At 43.4% G+C, this 23,805-nt stretch overlaps 1 protein-coding gene across 1 annotated transcript in view; it reads left to right on the forward strand.

The window, feature by feature from the left end:
* LOC138547938 (cytochrome P450 4B1-like) overlaps positions 1–23,805 on the forward strand; it is a 183,133-nt gene that overhangs the window by 83,496 nt on the left and 75,832 nt on the right. The window contains exons 6-8 of the mRNA XM_069642246.1: positions 5,768–5,919; positions 15,696–15,802; positions 23,389–23,579. Coding sequence (XP_069498347.1) covers positions 5,768–5,919; positions 15,696–15,802; positions 23,389–23,579 — 450 coding nt within the window. The remainder of the gene's footprint in view (positions 1–5,767; positions 5,920–15,695; positions 15,803–23,388; positions 23,580–23,805) is intronic.

Consider the following 23,805-nt stretch of genomic DNA (forward strand, 5'->3'; position numbering starts at 1 on the left):
ACAGTGAATAGTTTCTTTTATCTAGCCATAGTGGCTGGTGCAGGTGGGTTTGGGTTCCCTCCTGTTTTTGAGGGTATGAAGAAGTGCAGTAGATGGTGCTCAGTCCATGGGCGTGTGGTGTTAGAGCTGATGTCAGCCGCACAGTTGTGATCTGCAATCCGATCTAATATACGACCTTTGGTGTGGGTCTGGTCATTGACTAGTTGGGTGAAACCTAAGTCTTGGAGCGCTTTAGAAAGGGCTTTGCCTTTCTTGTCTTTGGGGTCTTTATAGCCCAGGTTGCGGTCACCTAGGAGAATGGCTCTTGTATTCATTTTGAGGTTGTCCCCTAAGATATGGGTGATGCTAGATTGGAAGTCGAGAGTAGGGCCTGGAGGCCGGTAGACACTGTGAAGTATTGTGGTGTCATTTGACGAAAGAGATATTGTTACTGATAGCATGTCAAAGTTGTCAGCCTCAGCGGTTTGTAGTTGACTGGAGTTTCCCTGACAATTAGGGCGACCCCTCCCTCTTTACTAAAGGTTCTGTCTTGGCGAAGGATGATGTAGCCTGGTGGTAGGGTTTGGCAAATGGCTGGACCGGAAGATTCATGTAGCCAGGTCTCGGTGATGGCTAAGATGTCTAGGTTCAAATCGGTAATGAGGTTGTGAATCTGTGTGGCATGCGCTGGCAGTGAGCGTGCATTGATAAGTGCACATTGGAATTGTGTTTTCGGGTTCACTGATTTGGTTTTTGTAGGGATGCTAATAGGAGTGACACTTTTACTGAGGGCTTTTTGCATTGGGTGGACATGGGTGGTAGTGTTGCTTTACTGGGTGTGCTTTAGGAGTGGCTGAGAGTCGGGAAGATTGGGCACCTAGCCTTTGATTTCTCAGGTGGAGAGGCATGGGTTAAGAGTTGGCTTGGGAATTGTGGTGTGGATTGGGTAAGGTGGTGGTGCGATTCAGCATGGGAGCTGGGACGGCAGGCATTGGTTTTAGGGTAGGTGTGCCTGTGGGTATTGCTGGTAGGAATGGTGTAGGTGGTACGTTGTGGGAGTGTGGGTGACATATTTCGGAAAGGGTACTACTGAATAGTCCGTGCCGATTCAGTGAATTACTTATGAATTGTATTTGAATGGGCTGGTCGCTTTTCAAAAGTGGGCAGCATACATTATAAGATGGGCAGCAGTTTTCAAAAGGTAGGCAGTAGACACTTCAAAAGTGGGCTGCATACATTTCAAAATGGGCAGCAGTTTTCAAAAGGTGGGCAGTAGGCACTTCAGAAGTGGGCAGCATACATTTCAAAATGGGCAACAGTTTTGAAAAGGAGGGCAGTAAGCACTTCAAAAGTGGGTAGCATACATTTCAAAATGGACAGCAAACACGTGGGCAGCAGGTGGGCAGCATACATTTCAAAACGGGCAACAGTTTTGAGAAGGTGGGCAGTAGGCACTTCAAAAGTGGGCAACATTCATTTCAAAATGGGCAGCAGTTTTTAAAAAAAAGGTTGGCAGTAGTCCCTTCAAAAGTGGGCAGCATGTATTTCAAAATGGGCAGCAATTTCGAAAAGGTAGACAGTAGGCAATTCAAATGTGGGCAGCCTACATTTCAAAATTGGCAGCATAGAGGTGGGCAGCATACATTTAAAAATGGGTACATACATTTCACAGATGGGCATCCAAGATTCAATGGTGGGCAGTGGCCATTACAGGAAGTGGTCAACATAAATAATACTAAAAACATGTATAGGGGGCATCAGCCTATGTAACAGGTAGTTGCAACGGGCAGCTGCATTTTCCGGTGTGGGCAGTAGGCAGGAGAGGCGATCTATTCCGGGAGGGCAGCCTTGTGTAATTCGTATAGCTGGCTGGCTGGTTGAGGGGAGGCAGTCAGTGCTGTGTGGCTTAAGGTAGGTGGGAGGCGGTAGAGGTCATGAAAGCATCTAAGCCCTGTTGGTATAGCTGATTGATAGGATGGGGATAGCAGGGATCAGCATGGTTGGTTAGTGGCAAGGCAGAGCTCAATTAGGTTTTATAGCGATGCTAGCGGGAAGAAGCAATACTCGGCGCCGAATCGAGTGTCAACACTACAATTGTGCACAGCCTGATACGCTGACGAGCGGGGGCATCTAGTGTAAGGCAGGTACGTCTGACATGACACACGCCGAGTGTGTGAGTCGAGTGGCTGGTGGTGGTACGTTAGAGTGCTCAGATTACAGAGTATGCCATCCGTATGGCTAGTTAATAACAGACATGAGTGAACATATGAATCAACGTTACAAGTTCGTAATAATGAAGAGCGATAATCACGTCGGCTCATATATACAGAGTGGGGTGGCACACGATGAGATTGTTAGGGTCAGGAGGTCAGACAGCAGAGGGATCCTCGGTCGGCGCTCGGATGCGGGCGCGGACAGCCACCAGGGCTAGGAGAAGATTCCGAGGAAAGCATAGAGCGCTGTAGACGGGGAGTTTGGGTTTGGACAAGTAAATGTACCAGGGCATAGTTGGGTGGTGGATGTAGAAAAAGGTCCACCCTAGACGAAACAGCCAAATCAAGGGGCTAGAAGAGGAGAGTTGTTGGCTGACAGGGTGTGTATGGCTGCGGCTGTGGACAGCCTAGGGACAGGAAGCAGCCTTGATTCGTGGGCCGGCTTACACCAGCCGGCGCATGATTGGTGCTGAAATGGCACGCAGTAGCCATAGCCAATTAGTGCCTAGCTGCACAGCCTGGGCCTGGTTAGGCAGAGGGTGCAAAGGCAATATGCCGGGTGGCCATCTTGGAAAGTGCAGCCTCGTGGTGCACGATGGAGCATGGGAGGGACAGGTGACTGTACTATCAGGACAAAATCACGGATTCACGATAAATAGTAGTAGGAGTGCTTTTCTAAGTAGCGTGCTTCAGGAAATGCAATCCGCCGATTTTTCTTGCAGAAATCTGCTGCATTCAGTATTAAGGCACAATGAGCTACACTCTTACTGCGTATGTGCTGAAGCTATCGCGCTCTTCTCCGGGGGTAGCCACTGCTCCTGCAGTGGTCAGACGGAGCTCCTGCTCCTCCGAGGGGGCTGAACAGAATCGGGTACTACCGATAGCCCTTGTCCCCGTGGTACATTTTTGTGGCCTTAGTGACTGGTTAAGGTCTTTCTGCAGCTTTTTCTGTAAAAAAAAAACTATCCTTTGGACATCATTAATGCAATTCATGCCCTTTTCCTACCTGTTAAAGTATCCAAAGTGCCTACACATATTTGTTCGTCATTTTCTGTGTTGCTTCACAGGGGTAGGTTTTTATAATGTTTTTAATAGTTGTATGAAGTGTATATGATTTCATAGAAACTTGATTGAACGTTCTTTTACTTTGGAACGTACGTACTATTGTTGTTTGGGTTGCTACTGTCTCACATTCACACCGCTTCTAAGAGTATAACCTGCCCTGGTGCCGCGTTACCACAACAGGTGATGGAGGTATATCTTGGCTGTGCCTGTTAAACCTTTATGATTGGGATCACAGTTGTTTTGCAGAAGTGTTTAGCCACTACTCATCCTTGTACACCCTCAGAGCAGAAGTCATTCTGTCACAGTGCCCCTCCCCCTTCTGTGATCTAAGGGTGGCAATTGATGACATGCAGCACTTAACAAATCTAAGTAAAGGAAACTCTATAACAAATGATAATCTTTAAGATGAATTTCTTTTGGATCCTATGGTAGTGATGATGAAAGGATACCAAGTAAAGTGTGAAGAGTTTTCTTTGACAATTATCCTACATATCTAATATAAAAATTCAGGTTGAAATTATATTTTCGATTTCCCTTTTTCATAAATATAAGGTTCTTTACCCCACAATCCTTTAAGAGATTTAATTTGCAGACCAAGTGGTGCTAAAATTGAATCTCCCCATAGGCTTTTTTATTTTGTAGCCATCCATTACCTCTATTCCAAAACCATTGTTAAGGAATTGTAGCATTAGAAATGCTCATAGTCTGGTGGGTGGTTGAAAAATGGCCGATAATTTGCTTACATGCTATTCGGGTTTGATTATAGGGTGCCGGTTCCCACGGCTGCATAGATTCATAGTCATGATGGGCTGTGGCAGGTTGGGATTTGTGGTGTGCGGACTAACTATGACCCATTCATGATTCTTTAGGCAAGGGTTTGTCTTTATCATTCTTGAATTTCCCAAGAACAGATACATTTTCCAGTGATGGTCTTCTGGGGGGGGGGTTTGTTAGATGAGTTCTGACAAAAGGGTTCCATGTCTTTTTTGGCCTGCAAGTTGCAGTCAACCTTCTCCGACACACCCCCTTTAAGGTGCTCCTTAATTGCTGCCCTTCTCTTGGCTCCAGCCATCATTCTTTCCACCTTGCTGCCCTTGTTTCTTTTTTGCGAAATCTCCCCCAGACTCATCTTGACTCTGGCCCACCTAAACTCTCCCACAATGTCAACTGCATCTCACCTTCTGAAGATCCCAACCCAGTCCTTTTTTTGGGGGGTAACCACCCCAACGCACCCTTTCTCCATCGAGGAGCAACAACGTCAGCATAACACAACACACCTGCATACTTGCCTACCTACAGATTCAGGTGGTATGTTAATGCTTTTTAAGCGGTCGTGCCGCCTACAGATTGGCCTGCCTAAACCTCCTGATTAATCATGGCTCCAGCAGGCCTGGCTGCCTGAGGCCCAGAGCAGCCGCCTCAAGTGTATTGAAGGTTGGTGTGTTAAATGGCCCATTTATTTTTGTTGAAGGCATGCTGCCTGACGTGAACCAGACACACTCTCTGCCCTCCAGGCAAGTGTGTCAGAGCATCAGCTTGACACCACACACATCCCGTGCCTCTCAGAGCTGCCGGCCCCATTGTGCTGTGTTTGTCCAGAGCTCCGAGGCTGTACTCTCTCTCATTAGAAATTCTTCTGAACTTCTGTGTCTGTCACTCTGCTCTGGTGTAAATTACACACAGCTGCTAGCTACACATGTCCTCTCCAATCAGAATCTCTGAGGCAGGTATGGTTAAGTAGTTACTTTGTTTAATGACAATTGATGTGTCAAGGGCAGGGGTGGCATCGGGGCCCTCCACCTTTTCAGCCCCCAGCAACTGCCCCTTGTTGCCAGTCATCAGTCTTATTAACACAGCAGTAATTTTCTCTCCATATTAATTTCGATCTGGGGCTTTAAATGTGCACTTTGCAGCCTGTGATGTGATATCATGTCCTGTCATTGTATTGGGTCAAATTGATGTGACATAATTTCTGTGATGTCATCATTATGCTAATTACTCTGCTTGAAACGTTAATATTCCTACATATTATTGGTCACAGAATGTTTCATGTATGCACCTGCCCACACCTAACGGTCTCTATGCCCCTGTAGGCCCCTGGTGTGCAGCTTAACCCCTAGGTGCTATTTGCTGTGCACCCTTTTTATGGGTGAACATGAAATGCGACAAGGAGACTGCATACACCCAACAGATGTCTAAGTAGGTTCCTGGACACTGGTACGTGGGGAACCGAATGTTTTCCAGCAGCAGAAATTGGGCGCTTGACAATACCGTCAATAAAACGTGTATGGCTGGCAGGTGGGTAGTTCATAGGAGAGAATTGTGCAAGTTAACTTAATTCCTTGTGGCACCATTAAACATTACTGAAGTTTACTGGCATCCGCCCAAGGAAAAGTGTTCTGATGCCTATGTGCCTTGTGCAAAAAACCTGTTATTTATTAAAGGTTTCTGGCATGACCCAAATTCAAGATGGAGTGTTTTGATTGAACCTCTCTTTTCTTTCATTGCAGTGATAGCTCCTACATCAAAGCAGTCTATGATCTGTCCTGCCTGATGCACAGCAGAGTCCGCTTCTTTCCTTATCACAGTGATTTCATCTACTACCTCAGCCCTGATGGGTACCGTGTGCGGAGGGCCTGCCGAATAGCCCACCGCCATACAGGTAATAATCGTATGGCTTGTTTGATGACGTGAGCTGAAAGCACTCTTTGGTGATTGCATGATTTTGGAAAGTAACCCCGTGGTTTCATTACAAATAGATTTAAGGCTTGGCTTCGGCAGAAAACGACAGGCTCATTCACTAACCGCATTCCACTACGCCTGCTCTTCTCATTGTTTGAATTGTATGCTCTGTCGCATGTTCAGAGGGTCTTATTGAAACAACTGAAACTATTTAAAATTTGTGATGAGATTTGGGGTCGCTTTTTAAATTTCGATGTGTATTAGCTATTTTGGGTGGGTTGGTGTGCGATTAACGCAGTGGGAAGGTGTTTTCTTTCTCCTTTTTTGCTCACCTTTACTTTTTCTTCCATTTTGATCATTTTCTATTGCTGGGTGGTATCTTCTGTTCTGTTATTGCATTCTATTCTTGATTGGTTAAGATGCTTTGTATGATTTTTAATAGACCGTCAATAAAATACAGTAGTGTCCCGGGGTAGGGGAGTGAGCCGGGGAAGGGGAGTGAGCTAAGTGCTCGTCCGGCATCTGTGTCCTACCAGCAGGACACAGGTGTAAATCCTGGTAGGGCAAACTGGGCCCTTCATCCTTTGGAAGTTTAAATTGAACACTACATAATGCCCATCCTAGTGCTTGAAAGTGCAGGGATTCAGCATGAAAAGGTCACTTGCCAATTCGATTCTACACGCACACAGAGCACACCATTTCTTACTTGCCAAGAGTCAGTAATCACTAGCCATTGGCTACTGGAAAGTGCACATTTTGAGCCCTTATTAAGCTGTATATGAAAATGTGATGTTATTATTAACAGACAATATGGCTAAAACACTTACGGCCTCATCACGAGTCTGGCGGTATCCCAAATATTTTAAATTCATCTCACCTAAAATGTGTTGTTATGTGTACGCTAGGTGCACCTGGCATATTATAAGACACTCTAGCCGTCTCTCTGTTTTTCTCTCTTTCTCTCTGTCTCTTTTTCTCTTTGTTTCTCCTTCTGTCTTTTGCTCTGTCTCTCTCTCTGTCTCTTTCTCTCTCTCTTATTCTCTATTTCTCCTCCTCTTTTGCTCTGTCTAGCTCTCTGTCTCCCTGTCTCTCTTTCTCTGTTTCTTGTTCTTTCTATTTCTACCTTTTGCTTCATCTCTTTGTCACTATCTCGCTCTTTTTCTCTTTCTCTCTGTCTCATAAGCTCTCATTTTCTCCTTCTTTTTTGCTCTGTCTCTGTCTCACTATATCTCGGTCTCCCTGTCTGACTTTCTTTTCTTGTTCTTTCTATTTCTACCTTTCGCTCCATCTCTTTGTGTCTATCTCGCTCTGTCTCTCTTTCTCTCTGTCTCTAAAGCTCGCTATTTCTCCTTCTCTGTCTCTCTTTCACTCTGTCTCTTAAGATCTCTATTTCTCCTTCTCTGTCTCTCTTTCTCTCTGTCTCTTTCTGTCTGTTTCTCGTTTTCTCTGTCTCTACTACTGTCTTTAGCTCTGTCAGGGCCTCCTTCCGAGTATGGCAGTCCGGAAATAAGGGTGCCGGTAGAAACATGCCAGTGCTTCAGTGACCCATTTCCATGGAGTCCTCAGGCACTCCATGGAAATGGGGAGTAACCGTTACTGCTGCCACTTGTGATATCCCGGTGACACTGGTTAATCAGGCGGCGGTAACAGTGTTACGGGGTTGGTGGAAACCCGCCGGTAGCACAGGCGGGTTACCGCCAACCTCGTAATGAGTCCCTTTGTCTCTTATTCTCTCTGTTTCTCCTGTGTTTTGATCTGTTCCTATTTTGCTCTGTCCCTATTTTGCTCTGTCCCTCTTTCGCTCTGTCTCTCTTTTGCCCTGTCCATCCCCCGTCTCTCTCTCTCCCTCTCTCTTGCTCTTTTTATCTTGCTCTATGAGTGAGAGCCAATGTTTAAGGTGCACATTTGCTAGAGCCAACCACAGTGTTACTGACAGTTGCATCCCTAGATAAAAAAATAACAATTTAGTGAGGGACGGGCCTGTATTTGCATGCAAAAGCAGCTACAAAAAAACTGATATTGTTTGAATTGTACTTTGTTTCTGAAGTTACTCTTTTAAAAAATGTACAAGAAAAGAAATTGATAGCAACTAACAGATTTAATGGATATCACTTAGGAAAGCATCCGTAGACAGTGAGCTAATGGTCTTCTTGCACATCAAGCCTTATTACAATAGCGGCTGTGTGGGGAAAATAGCCACAACTTGTTTGGGCTGTAACGGAATTATCTCTGGTTTTCCCTACCGCCGAATAATAATTCTGGAGGTGAAATGGAGGATTTACCTCCAGCAAAACTATTGGCAAATTTACTTAGTGGTAATCCTGCCAGCGCTAAATCTGCCCAAAAATCCCCTGGGAGTCCTATGTACCCCAAAAATGACAAATTAGCACCACTTTTAATCCTGTGGGAACGCCACGGTACCAAGTGGCAGTAACAGCAATCAAGTTTGCCAGTTATTTGGCAGAATTACTGCCTAATTACCACCCAACTCATAATGAGGCCCATTGTTACGAAAGGTAATATTGATTTCCCTAACTGCCATTACACGGGAACAATGGAATCGGCATTTTCAGAATCTTTGCAGTCCCTCAGATTCAGTTTATGAGTCCATGCCTTGCACAATTGGTGTTGAAAATATCCTATTTTTATTTTTATTGATTTGGTCAAAATAAACAAAATATCAACCTTTCATTTTTTTACAACAATGAGCAGTATGAAATAAAAAAACCTTTTAAAAGGGAATGTAAAAGTAAATATAGATTTAAATATAGCTTAAAGGTGACAATAATTACAAAAGATAAAGAAATGGATTTCAGCGCATAACTATATGATATCTCAGATGAATAGTTTATGTGAGACCAAAATCATGTCATATTTACAGAGACAGAAAAAAAGAGAAAAAAAAGAAAAAAAGTTACTCTTAGAAGTTTTGCATTTGACTCAAATCATTAGGTGTGCTACAGATGAGATTCAGAGAGTTAGGAAATCTGACAATTGCAATTCTTAAAACCAGGCGTTTAGTATAAAATATCTATTTCCATGATACATCAGCATTTACAATCCTCAATTCCTTAAGATGCAATTTAAAATAGAATGCTCGTTTGTTTACTAACTTGGGACAAAATATATTGATAAATGTTTGAGTTTCAGGCTGAGTTGGCACCGCACAAAATCTACAGATATTTTAATCTCTGGATATGATCTTTCCTGTGGCCATCAGGTCTTTGGTTTGACAAAGGTTTAGCCGAAACTGCAAAAAAGCATTTCTGTAAGCTTGTAAGGGACATTTTTTCAAGTATGATTCAGACACTTGCATATTTTTCAGTTGTAACGGATTCGTTTTAAACGTTGCATACGTTAGACATGCCTCCCGAGAGCGTATCCAATCATTTTCCCAGAGTTTTCTCTTGGTACGTGATGGATTTGTTAGTAAAAGTTTGGATGACATATCCGCCCTGGTCATAATGTTAATAACTTGTTGTATCCATTTTGTGGAAAAACAATGATCCGATGTCTGCAGATACCTGGATAATATTTGCATTATTGAGCATGCCTTGAAATCTGTTAAGCACTTTCTGTAGAGAGTACAGAGTTTTCATGCCTGTGAGGCGTGCAAGGAAATTAGACCCATTTTGTGTCTAACTATGCAAATTGGTTGTGACATTGGCAAGGTAAGGACGTGCTTCCAAAACCAGCCTTCTAATTGAAGTGTTCTGGTCTGTAGGGTTTGGTGTTTGCACCGTACAAGATTTTTGGTTTACCTGGTTCATTGTAAAAGGTGATTAGAGAGGAGCATGAGCATTTTCCATACTTTTTGTGAATTATGGTTGCTTGAGAGGTTGCAGCTATCATTTTTCTCTTAATTTCTGCATGATAAGGGAGATCAGAAGTGTGATTATTTACATTTACACCTAAATATCTATATTCATTAATTAACTCAAACTTGTTTCCATGCAGAGTTCATTTACATAAGCGTTTAGGATGTTGTGTCTCATAACCAGCTTGCATTACTTTAGTTTTTTCTGTATTTATCATCAGGAAGTTATCAGTGTTATAACTCTCTAAAGCAGGCAACAGATTTTGTAGGCCTCTTAGATAGGAGAACCAGGTCATCTGCATAGAGAAGCCAGGGAATAGAGCTCAGTCCTAATTTTGGAGAGTCAGAAATGACCGCATTCACTCCTCTAAAAGTCCAAATATGGGTACTTAGTTGACCATCCAATGCAAGGTGAATCTCTATAGATGTGTTGGTGTGTAACCGACTGATTAGAATGAGGATCGGACTTGGGCAGTCAGCTTGGAGCAACTTGCCAATGAGCAATTCTCTGGATACTGAATCGAACGCAGACTTAAAACTACAAAGGCCATATTAATTGGTTGCTTGGCCTGAAGAACATGCATCTTTATTGCATTAATGGCCATCAGATTGATTGACATCCCTAGTCCAGGAGTGAACCCAGTCTGATATGGATCCTGCAAGTTCTTGGAGGTAATCCAGGTGGTATTAAAGTCTCTAAGAATGAGCCTGGTTTGCTAGGAGCGTCCAAAAGCGTAATTGGCCGATAAAAATGCGGGTGATCTCCTTTTTTGAAGATAGGGATGATTGTGGACTCAAGCCAAGAAGGTGGTATGGTGCGACATGTCATTTGTTGAAAAACATTGTACAAAATTTACGCCCACTGCTCAGGATGGGACTTGAGCATAATATTAGTGAGCCCATCGGACCCTGGGGATCAAGAGGAGCTCAATTTTGCTATGTAGCTCCTAATGTCATCCTGGTCAAAAACCAGAGAGATGCTTCTAGACAGAAATTAACTTGCAGGAATCCAACCAGGAGAGCTTGAAGCATATAAGAGTGAGTAATGTTGGATCCACGCCTGTTCTGAAAATGCATTCATTTGTAACAGTGTTTGTGTAATATGATTTGCCTGGTTCAATAGTCTCCAAATTTGTGCCGAGTTTTTCGAGGTCAGCGCTCGCAACATTTATTCCCCATCATTCTGCATTGTCAGGGCTTTGCGAGTAACTATCCAGTTCTTCTATTGTGTCTTTAAGGTTCTTAGCTTACAGTGCTTGGCTTCAGAATATAACCAGTTGGCCAGCCTTTTCGATTTATGGTAGGCAGCTTTTCTCTCCTGTAATTCTGCATCATATGTGTGTTGATGACTGTGCTGATCTACAGGGCTGCTGCTTGAAGATTTGCAATGCAGCCGCATAGAGACCATTTTCATGGATTATTTTGCGGCACAAGTCTCATGATGGGTCAGTATACAGGAATGAAGGGCTTTAAGACTCTGCTGAGTCCAGCGGAAGCAATTTCTGCCTCCATTTAGTGTTAACTCACCATGGTATAAGTTCATTGGGGAAGAGTTGGTAGTAAATTCCCAGTTAAAGAAAGCTTGAGGCATTTGTGATCACTATACCTCTGAGGCTTGACTTCAAAATGTTCATCAACAGAGAACAAATCTCAGAATGTAGCTACATTGTACATATGAGTAAATAGATTTAGTCAGTTATTGCTTCTTGTTGAAGTCTTTGCCATGTGATATTGGGAGGAATATCACATGGAAGAGAGCCATTTACACAGGATCAAATGCCGGTCTGCCACGAATCTGACCCACCAGCGAACTAAGGAGGATTGGGGAGGTTTCGGGAAGCAGTGAATATTGTGGTCGCCTACTAATATTGTATGTATGATTGAGCAATCCATAGCGATAAGTAAAATAATGGCAGCTATCTCCTGGAAGAAGATTTCTGTTTCTATCTTGACATGGTTGCAATATACGTTGATCAAAGGTATGGTCCTGAATTGAGATTTTATCCGGGCTATTTGAATGAATATATTACGCTCCGCCCATTGTTCTAAATGCAAACCAGCAGCTATTTTGTCGCAAATAATAGGCCTGTTATTGGGCGGCCTCTTTTGTCTTTGCTGGGAGCAATAGCCCCAGACGGGCGGCTTACACAACCATGTCTCTGAAGCGCAACAATGTCATATTTGGACAAATCATTCACTGATGCACTGGTAAGGTGCTTAAAACCCTGAGTGTTCAACTTGCTAGGGTGATGACATCAGATTTAGTCTGGAGTAGCTTTTCTTGGTTCTTATGTCACAGACTAATAGAGGATCGTTCTCTTGCAAAGTGCTGTAATTTGCGTTCCTCAAGCAATGTCCTCTAGAAGATGTGATTTTCCAAGATGGGAAGGTGGAGTCAGGGGTCCTGGAAGAAAGGACGTTTCCAGTTATTTTTGCTTTCACAGAGGTGTTGGGAGCAAGTTGTAATCCTAGGTCAAACAAGGAAGATCTGGGCTGCCACATTGAATTAAGGACAATGCCAGATCGAATCCAGATGCTGGCAATGGATAGATCTGAATCATTCAGAAACTCCACAGGCTGAATGTCAGAGGTTGCAAGGTCCTTGAGACTTGGAACATCGCTAAAGATATTAAGAATGGAAGTCCCATTGAGGACATAGATTGGGTAAGCGCTAGGTCTGCATTGTATTATCAAGCGATGGAGATGTGCTACGGGGCCAGGCTCCTGCGCTTTGTTTGATGGATGTAGGCTGTAGGAGCTTTCTGATCTTCGATGGGTTCCTCGGTGCCTGATCAACTGGCGACCGAATAGGCTGCCAGCTTACAGCTATAAGACCTTGCGTAGTGGAGATATTGTTCCAAGAGTCGTAATGGCTCTGGGTTTTTTGAATATACAGGGCAACTGACTTGGCAATCTCGTTCCTCCGCTGCGCTAACGTTAATAATGTCTTTCCCCCGAGATGTGACACTTTGAGGGATAGAGGCAGGCAATGAAAGAGGGAGTGAAATTTCAGGTTGTGGATTAGCTGCGGGGAGTTCTTGATTTTGTTTATTTACTTCTTGTATCAGTTGATCCAAAGACTTGCATAAGCAGGGGCAAGAGCTCTTTAGTGGCAGACTTTTTGTTTAAGGCCATGGCTGCATATTTCCTGGTAATTGCAGACTTGGCAATTTCATTTGAGTTCTTAGATAATGATAAAGATTTTATAAAGTGTCTCGAGGCCAATATGATTTGTGTTTGTAATTGGTATTATCCTTTTGCGCCAACTGTAATTAATAAATGCTTCAGAGTGTGTTGGATTATTTCAAAGGTTTCTTTAAATTCTTCAGAATTCTTTCCAATTTTTCGGTGTATATCATAACTTAATTTTTCTTACACATTTTTCATCTTTCTTGTGGTTACATATTTTTGATCTCTCAACACGTATTCCTGCACAATTCTATAGGTGGTCATCGGGAGAGAGTCCCCTGCCCTGGCTGCTGGCCGTTGCGGAAGGTGTGCCAGACAATGCTAGTCTATGTACGGTAGCGTAGCTAGGTGCGGTGGGCTGGGTGCACGAGTTTTCGTACCTGGGGTTTTTGAATGACAAGTCGGAAGTCAGTTGGATATAATCACAAGGAAGGTTAAAGAGCTATTAACGCTTGTCGCTTACTGCTTAGCAACTTAACAACGTAACAGCACTTGCCAATAAGCACTTCCGCAAATGCACTCGCTAATGCGCGTGCACTAATAGGAATGCTGGGTGAAGGGGGAGTCAGGCACGTTTGCTTGCTAAAATGAAAATAAGTGACAAAATTATAGCTGGGTAAATGTTACACTGGGAGGTTTCTTGTCTGCTAGGTAAAAGGTTCTTTATAAGTCCATTGAAAGGTCAATACCAGGAGTTTATCCAGTACCCAGCACGGATAGCGCGAGGAGCACATACAGCATAACAGCACTCGCCAAACAGTAATTTAGAAAAGCTGGGTGAAGGGGTGGAGTCAGGTAAGTTTGCCAACACTCATTTATTCGGATCCAGAAGTCAATAGGGCTTTGATGTCTACAAAAGGCAGGGCAAAGCTCCTGGAAATAAGATTCCTGAAGATTTATCTTTTTAAATGACTCTTTGATATGGGTGTCTTTTTTAACAGCTCCTTCTAAGGGGAAGAATGGCAGAGTGTGAGGATACAAGAAAGAAAACAGGTCCGAATCCTGTCTGGCACACTACGGAACTCGTGATTGTTGACTTGCAGAGCATGCTGAAAATAATAATGTCAGGCAATGCAACGAATTGCAGGTTGCCATGACAACCAGATCTTCTGCTTGCCCACATCCCTTCTTTCTCTCTCTCCTCTCAACAGAAATAGTATTGCTCTGGTTTGATGGGAAAGAATGTCTCCAAAATATACCAAAATCAAACAAGGAGTAGGAGAGACAGTTGTCTTCTCCTTGTTGCCAACTGCACAGCTCTTTGATGTGTAAGACTAAAGGTATCTGATCTGATAGCACTCCCAATACCACTGGTGGAAATCAGTTGGTGGGGGATCCCACAAGGGCCGGGTGGGGCAGGGTTTGGGGGGGGGAGCTGGCCGTTGACCTCCGATCAAATGAAATGTCCAAAATAATAGTTTAAAACGGTGCAATTTCTTTCATGCTACTTCTTTTCCACACTACATATCAATTCCACTTTATCCCACTTTCATGGCACATGAACATGATTTACTTCACTAAGCGGATAATAGTTTTGACCAGTTTTGCTGAGTAAATATTCTTTCAAATGTACAATTTTCATACCATTTCATTAAAAAAACTCCCCCTTGGATTCTATTCATACAGGGTCAGAAAAGGAATGAATTGCCATTTACAACTATGGGCCACTTTTTCATTGGTGCCTGAGACAATTTTATGGCCCAGTCTGACCCTGCTCAGTACCTGTATACACAGGATGATCGGCACATGTACACGGGATCGAACCGTACCAGCCATCTGTGCACCTAAACTACCAACAGCAATGTTAGTCTGCACTGTGATCTGAGCTCATGCAGAGGAGTAGTTTAAGCAGGCTGTGAAAAATCATTAAGAAGAGCAATCACTCTAGCTAATGGTGAAAGAGCAGATAATATGTGGGGAAATCCTGGTTTAAACTGAGGTATTGACCTGCAACCTCATTATTAAAACCTGCTGATTTCTGTTCGCCATAAGCAACATTTTACTTGAACCACACACATCATAGCTCCTGCATCTCTCCTCTGAAAGCAGTCGAGTGGCTGCATCGTCTGGGATAGATTCAATAGTAATAGGGGTATTTATTTATTAAATGATTGTCGGCTACAAACATTGCATAAATAAATTGCATAAATAAATAAAATAATATGGGTCAATGTATCCGACAAACATTGCATGAACAAATAAATAAATAAACTGGGTCATGGCTGAGGACTGTAACTTCCTCTCATGACCTCTTGCACAGGGTCACCAGAGGAAGTTACAGTTTGCTTTTCCTGCAGCTGTGAACTCTATCAAAGTGAGTCAGAGAGTATTAAGTCTTATGTCAAAGAAGAAACACGCACACCTGCAGAGAGGCAAAGCTGGCTACAATGTACACCCAACTACCCACACCCAACTGCACCTCCCCGCCCCTCAGAATGCAGGCACGAAACCAGTGACTAATGGCCCATCATTAGTAATTTTGTGCGCTATATTCTGATTGGAGGGGATGGTCAAGGCAGCAATTCTCTGCTCCACCCCCCTAACCCATGCCGTTGCAGGCGCTCTCTTTTTTTTTTGTTTTCCTCCCCAAAACAGAGCATGGGTTTGGGGGCGGCAGACGCTGGCCGGATCACGAGAGCCGTCCAATCGCCAGCGCTGCCTAATACCCTTCTTCAAAATCTGATCTGGATCCCCGGGCTGCTGTAACACGGTCGATGACAGTAGCATAAGTGTGACACTTTGTTTTGCAGATAAAGTGATTCAACAGAGGAAGGATTTGCTGAAGAATGAGAAAGAATTGGAAAAAGTCCAACAGAAAAGGCACTTGGACTTTCTTGACATTCTTCTCTGTGCAAAGGTATGATTTCCGCTATTTGGCATGATATTTGGGAGACCTGGAATGTGTTTATGGAGCATTGCCATAGTCTCATTGCTGGAAAGACCCCACAACATTGGCACTCAATATATCTGTGCAATGTATAGGCTACATAATTTGACTGTCCAGGAAGAGGTCTTTGTGGTATTTTATACTCGTGTTACTGCACCATTTTTATTACTGCATGATATAGCTCGACATTTTAATATGAAAGTCACTGGCACTATTTCCTCTTTGTTTAGATTGTGTCCGTCCTTCAGCCTTTTTCACTTTTGGTTCACGAAGTAACACGTTTGACGCTGATGTGGTCAAGTTGATCAATTTCTGACTCGGAACATCAGGATCTGCTTTCTAATCCAAGACTTGCAACTGATCCGTGTGTGGCTTAATTCCAATTATATGTAGCATGGAAATGCAGTTGAAAGGTTTAATGTCTAGTATACCCATAATTACTTTTTGTCATCCTTCTTCCCGCCTCACGCTCTGGTTTCTGTAATTCCATTTCAACTACACCCCACCCGCGCGCTATACTACTGCTACATACACCACATCATTTTGGAGACAGTCATGTCACAATGCATGTAAATGGAACCCTCTGCCTCTCCTCTGGGCAAGATCCAACGGACCCCACCCGCGCGCTATACTACTGCTACATACACCACATCATTTTGGAGACAGTCATGTCACAATGCATGTATATGGAACCCTCTGCCTCTCCTTTGGGCAAGATCCAACGCACCCCACCCACGCGCTATACGGTGTCCAGTCATAATATCGAATACAAAATTTCGAATGTCAAAAATGTCGAATCAAAAATGTCGAAAAAAAAAATGCCGAATTATTTTTTTTTCGATATTTTTTTTTGGGCTCTAGTTTATATAAAGAAAATAGGTAAAAACAAAAAAAAAAGAAAGAAAAAACGGGGGTTGGGGCCGGAACCCCCCCATTTCGAAAAAAAACGTCATAAAAAATAAATTCGACATTTTTTTTTCGACTTTTTGACTTTCGAAATTTTTGATTTCGAAATTATGTCTATAAACCGCGCTATACTACTGCTACATACACCACGTCATTTTGGAGACAGTCATGTCACAATGCATGTATATGGAACCCTCTGCCTCTCCTTTGGGCAAGATCCAACGCACCCCACCCACGCGCTATACTACTGCTACATACACCACGTCATTTTGGAGACAGTCATGTCACAATGCATGTATATGGAACCCTCTGCCTCTCCTTTGGGCAAGATCCAACGCACCCCACTCGCGCGCTATACTACTGCTACATACACCACGTCATTTTGGAGACAGTCATGTCACAATGCATGTATATGGAACCCTCTGCCTCTCCTTTGGGCAAGATCCAACGCACCCCACCCACGAGCTATACTACTGCTACATACACCACGTCATTTTGGAGACAGTCATGTCACAATGCATGTATATGGAACCCTCTGCCTCTCCTTTGGGCAAGATCCAACGCACCCCACCCACGCGCTATACTACTGCTACATACACCACGTCATTTTGGAGACAGTCATGTCACAATGCATGTATATGGAACCCTCTGCCTCTCCTTTGGGCAAGATCCAACGCACCCCACCCACGCGCTATACTACTGCTACATACACCACGTCATTTTGGAGACAGTCATGTCACAATGCATGTATATGGAACCCTCTGCCTCTCCTTTGGGCAAGATCCAACGCATACTTGAGTGGAAAATAAATTCAAACATGACATCGGATAATTTCACATGATGTACTTACTCCCCATCCCCCTGTCAGAAATGGAATATTATGTATAGTATATCTACCTTGTTTGCTTCAGGCTTTGAACTTTGCATGTGGGCTGGGGTCGGGGGGGGGGGTATGGGTATGTCCCTGTACTGAACAAGTGCATCCCATTGGAAAGATAAATAGAATTTGTTTTCACAAAAGATCAAATGTCATAAGATCCTGCACATCGCCCTCTTCCTTAGACTAGTTGACAGTGTGACGAAATGACTATTGCTCTGCAGAAGCGCAGGGATTAGTAGCGGTTAAACCACACACTCAGCTCCACACTGAAACCATCAGTGATCCCAATCATAAAGGTGAAACAGGCGCTGCCCAGTAGCTAGACCTCTTTCTTCATTTGGGGTAGCGCAGGCTGGCAAGGGGTGTGAGCTATTAAAGAAGGAATCCAAATGACAATAATATTGCGCAACCAAAATAAAAGAATGCCCACCATGGTGCTATTAAAATAAGATATTTCTTAAAGTAACAAAAACGTAGAAAACTAATAATAATACAACTGGCCTATCACTGTAATGGAAAACAGAGAAAGTCCACTTTAAAATAAAGGGGCACTCTGGGTTTGTAGACTGTGGTGTTCAGGCAAAGATTTCAGCAGCAAAATCTGGAAGTTATTTCATATATATTTCAATAATGTAGAGAGAAGGGAGCTTACAAGTCAATTGGGTCCTTTAAAGCGCACCAGAGGGACAGAGCCACGTCAGATAGCTTTAGTTTTTGTCTTTCAGGGCTCAACTGCGTCGGGACAGGCCTTAATATACTTTTCTGCAGTCAAGTTGGCGTCGAGGGGGCTGAACTTTCCTGTCCCAATGGCGAGGCAGTGTGGAGACAAGTTTGGAATTGGGCTTCAATCTGATTCAGCAGACGAGACTGGTTGAGTTGAAGGCTTCCAACAGGTTGAGACAGTGCTCAAGTCGGGTTGAGACGATGCTTCCGCTGGGTCGAGTCAGCGTTCATGATGAGCAAGTCAGGGGGTCAAGTCGGCTTTTAAGTCGAGATGATACTTCTGTTGCATGGAGTCGGAGGTCGAGACATGGCAAGTCGGTTGCTTCTACGCAGTCGAGCCACTGTTCAAGTCAAGGCAGATGGTGCATTTCAATGGTTCTAGTCATTGTCTGCAGATGACTGGAAGGGAAGGGAAGCAGATTAAATGTTCTTAGAATGCCAAAGGCAGTGGCAGAGGTCCCCTGGTATTTGAAGTGAGCTAAATATGGTCGAGCCAGCTTAGAAAATGTCTCAAAGCAAATAACAGACTTTCAGCTGCTTTCTGCACTTTCATGTTGCAGGGAGACGCAGTCTCTGGTGTCGGGACAAGGCAGGTCCTTTCCTCTGCCCTTCCCAAATCTAGAGCACTCTTGCAGGTTTATGACTCCTCTGTGGCAGAGTCTTGGGTACCAGTACCTTAGTTGTAGTAGGTCTTGTCCAGCCAGCTGTTCATCTTAAATAGGCCCTTTGCAATGATTAACGAAAAGAGCTTATCTTTTCACCTCACTGGCAGAGGACTTTGGAGTAGACTGAACGTCCAATCATGTTCCACAAAATTCTTCTTCAATAAAATAATATATGGGGATGGTTTCCTCCCATAAATTCACTATGGGGATGGTTTCACCCTTATATAGTAAACATCCAGAGACTGATCAAAGCCTGTACTCTGACAAATGTGATTTGCCTTCTGATGTCATACTCCGAGTATTGCAGTGTTGCAGGAGGTGGGTAGAGCAGGAGGTTTTGGAGCCCGAGGAAAATCCAAGATCCATTATTGTTGTGGGTGCACCCAGCCAAGACAGATTAATACCAGGTGCTGTCATGAATGAGTAGAGGTCTCCACCACCTGCCTTCTCACTTTGACACTTTCACCCTTTAAAGCGAAAACCCGAATCTAAGTACATGAATATTGAAAGAGCTCTAAAAGTGCCGCTCTTCCACACTGCCCACAGTCCTTAGACATATATTACTGTGCACCATGTCCCCTTTGAACCCGTCCCTTCTTTAAAACCATCTCCAGTGGTGTTAGCGCTATACAAACAAAGGTTAAAGCTTTCTAATATGGCACCAATGGATGCAATAGTGGCTCATTTACTTTTTAACTGGGGGGTGGGGCAAACGTAAGCCTTGCAAGCAACCAAGCATAGCAAGGGATCCTGGAGTAACTGGAATCGATTCTGTATCGATTCAAAAAAATGAAAAAATCATATGCCAGGTCACCACGACTACACAGGAGCATTTTCTCTAAGAACATGTTATTTGTCTATGGGCTATAGTGCTGGTATTGTCACTGTAAAATAAGGTGATTTGCCTAGGATCACACAATATGAGTGCTTTGGAGAAGCCGGGATTAAAACCTTTTTGTTTTGTTCAAAATTGTACACTACCCCCTACAAGATTTTGGCACAAAAAATAAATTGCCAGTGCAAGCAAACTCATACCACCTACTATCATAACACTCACAGTTTTGGGGTAAATCAACCGAGATTAAGAGAGACAGGATGATTTGGCCAAGATCACACACACATTTCAACAAAAGCCCAGGCAGAGACTCCTCAACTAAATGGAGGCAAACATGGCCCACCTTCTGCTCCATTACAGGTGCTTATTATATATCATATCAAAGGAAGGCCATGATTTCCAAGAAGGAAGCAAGATCCCTCCCCTAAAGTGATTGAGTCAATGTGAAAGCATTTGAGGGTAGGAAATAGAGCCCAGTGCTGTTACTTTGCTTCTGGGTTGTTGTGGGACCCTGCCCGTGGTCTCAAAAGATATGGAAACCCCTTCTACCCGTTCCAGACAGGAAGGCTGCCAGAGAGCACTTTCGGCCGTTACCACCTCCAGGAAGCACGGTCCTGGTTACCAGCGTCCTAGCAACAGACAGGCCTTGTCCAACAGCTGGTCACTGGTCTACTGAAGTGGGTGAAGGGAGCGTCCTGCTCCCTCTTTGGACATCTTTATCTCCCGCTTGATAGTAGAGGACTTTGGGCAGACTGTACCCCAATAAAGTTCCAAGTGAACCCTTTTTCTTCATCCCCTAATATAGTCATTTTGCCACACTGTATTGGTCCTTTTCAAGTAATCTGTAAGGGCTGCTATGACAATAGCCTTTGACTGGCGATGTCAGTCCCACAGTGCTTTGTCTGCAGGAAGTTGGAAGGGACAGAGGAAGTCTGCGTGGACTAGGTTATTCAATATGGTGGAACACCTCTCCTGGGGACAACTCTTCTCAACTACTTAAGGGCATCTCTACTATTTGCCTTATATAAAAGTGGCTCCTGTTAATAACCCCTGTTTTAATATTCCTATTGTGCTTACAGCCGAGAGTATATACGGATGGATGGAGTCCACCCACTTTTTTCAGAGGGTGGATTCAATCCGCACCAGCTAAAATAAGAAACATTGAATGTCCTCTTTGAATTTATGAATTAAAGCCGACCTCTGGATCGATCCGCAGTCGTCAGGTTTGCAGGCACCACTGCACTATATAACCTGTTGAAAAATAACAAACAACTAAAGGTGAAAACATTTGTATTGGTTTCTTGGAGTTTAAAACATGCACACCTTTTAATGTTTTCAATATCCTCTCTTGGTTTTGTGTGTGTATGTTGATTTTATGAAAGGCAAATGCCATTCGTTCTGTGCAATTTGGGTGATTAGGCAAAGCCAACTTAATGAAATGTGCATATTTCACCTTGATATGCGAATTTCTGGTGACGTCACATCCCATTGCGTTTGCTGATGAGTCCCCCCACTTTTATGTTTAGGGCTTGTCCCCTGGCTTACGGTGCTTTCTTTGAAGCAGTGGGTCCCACCCGGCCTCCTGGGGGCATAGCCTGCTCATTTGGGAAGGTGTCAAGACTTTACTCCAAAGCACAAAGGGAGCCTTGAGGGCTGGATCGAACATAGTGTTATGGGATCCAAACTCAAGACAGTGAAACACAAACCTCTGACAGTTGCAAGTGTCACTGGGTCTTTGGAAAGTCAGCTGGCTAAAAATTCATCAAATGGGCTTTTGCCTGATAAAACAGCAGCGCCCAAAGTCTTCTGTGTTACGCCGGCTGTAGCTGTGTCTTTATCAATCTACCTGTCACCAGGTTTTGAGGAGATACAGTTACTTATCATTTGGATCATGGGTAGCCAATGTTAAGTGCGGCCTATGGCTGAATTTTTTTTTTTTTGTCAGTATACAACATGGAAAGGGCCAGCGTTGAGTCAGGATAACCGAAAACACTCACATGTATTCGTCATGGGAACAAAAATACAGTCTCATATGGACTATTTTATCTCCAACACACCAACATTATAGTGACCCACTGCATGGGCATTGCTGCACACCCTGAAGCTACCAACCTGTTCATTTAGATGGTGCATCAGTTTCGAACACTTGGGACCAGAAGATGATAAATGTTGAACATTGCCACAGAATGTCCCAAAGAACACCCCTGCCAAGAAAAATTCCTTCTGTCCTGAAGAAGGCTGGGCCAGACAGACACTACAGACCCACATAGCCGAACCCCCTATATATGGGTCGACACACAGATTGTTCCTTTTTCTATACTACATGACGTGTGCCCTTTGATTGATTTCAACTGTCAGCTACCGGGTTGTGTACAATATTTGCATTCTGACATGTTATGTTTTTTATTGACACGTCTGTGCAATCATCATAAAACACATGTGAATTGATTTTATGTATAATATACAATGCATTCGTATCTATTTGAATTTGTATTCTTTTTGTCAGTTTCGTCACATTTGGTGTATTGTGTATTCTTGTATACATTTGCGCTTTTATACACATTCTAATTAAATTCATCGGTTTTCGAAGGTTTTCAACTTTTTCTTTTCTTAAAAAGGCCTGCTTCAGCATGCTAACTTACTTGTGGGCCTCTTTGGACAGTTTTTGTCAGGAATGTACATGTGACTCTGGCTGTCATGATGGCAAAGTACTTGGTAGTTGCTGGTGTGTCAGTATGCTTAGCCCGGGCAAGATATGCTCTATCCTTTCAGCACGGAGCAATAGGAAAGTGGGGACTGATTGGTAGAGCTCCCTTTCAAAGACATGACTTCCAAGCATCATTAGACACACATCACGGTATGGTATTTTTATTGGGCGAAATAGCGTTTGCAATAGTTATGATTACCATCCACCATATTTTTCAAAATCTGTCCATTGAAAAAATGGGCGCAAGTACAGTGGTTCGGTAGTGGTATTTTTGAAATACGTTTGGCAGTTTTACAGGACTGCGACTTCCTGCAAATTGTCTTTCATTGTTACTATCGATTTCCACCCTTGTATTGATGGTGCTAATTGATAGTGTACAGTAGTGGCTCTGATCAGAACTGTACATTTTTGACACTGGAAATAAACTGTTAATTCTGACCCTTTCATGCATAACATCAGAGATGCCCACTTTCTCAATCTTTTTTTGGTGCTTCTGAATTAAGTATGGACAGAATATATATTATACGAGGTTGTAAAGTGTATTCGTGAAATATGTAACCGAGGAAGAAATGTTATATTCATTTTAAGACTTCCTAGATCCCTTCTTTGTTAGGACATCCCTTTTTTGTTTAAAATATAGGTTTTTTCTGTATACATGAACTCAATATTTAGTTTTGCCATACAATGGTCACAACGAATTGCTGTGTAAATGCGTGTTCTTAGCTCCCATCAAGTTGATAATGAATTGACTTGTCCTTCTGAACTGTCATTGTGTAATCACTGTTCCGCACACATGTGACCGGATGTGATTTATTTTTTTAAACGCTTCTGTCTTGATAGGATGAAAGTGGCCAGGGCCTCTCGGATGAGGACCTGCGGGCAGAAGTAGACACCTTCATGTTTGAGGGCCACGACACGACAGCCAGTGGGATCTCTTGGATACTCTACTGCATGGGCCAGTACCCCAAACACCAAGACATGTGCCGAGAAGAGGTGAAGGAAATACTGGGAGATAGAGACACAATGGAATGGTGAGACCAAACATTCAGATCTCAGGCCACATTGTTGTAGTAACTGTATAATATGCCACTTCTATGGCAGCTGAGAACATGATGGCCACAGATGCCAGGCAACGGTATGAAGTCACATAACACAGTGCTTCAGCAATTTACCCACACCTGTGGAGACCATAGGTACTAGCTTATAAATGATGGGTGTCATGCCCAATCTGATGGATGACCCATGTGGCTGGTACAA

Source organism: Ambystoma mexicanum, chromosome 1q, assembly GCF_040938575.1.
Source record: "Ambystoma mexicanum isolate Mex_15411 chromosome 1q, UKY_AmexF1_1, whole genome shotgun sequence".
NCBI lineage: Eukaryota > Metazoa > Chordata > Amphibia > Caudata > Ambystomatidae > Ambystoma > Ambystoma mexicanum.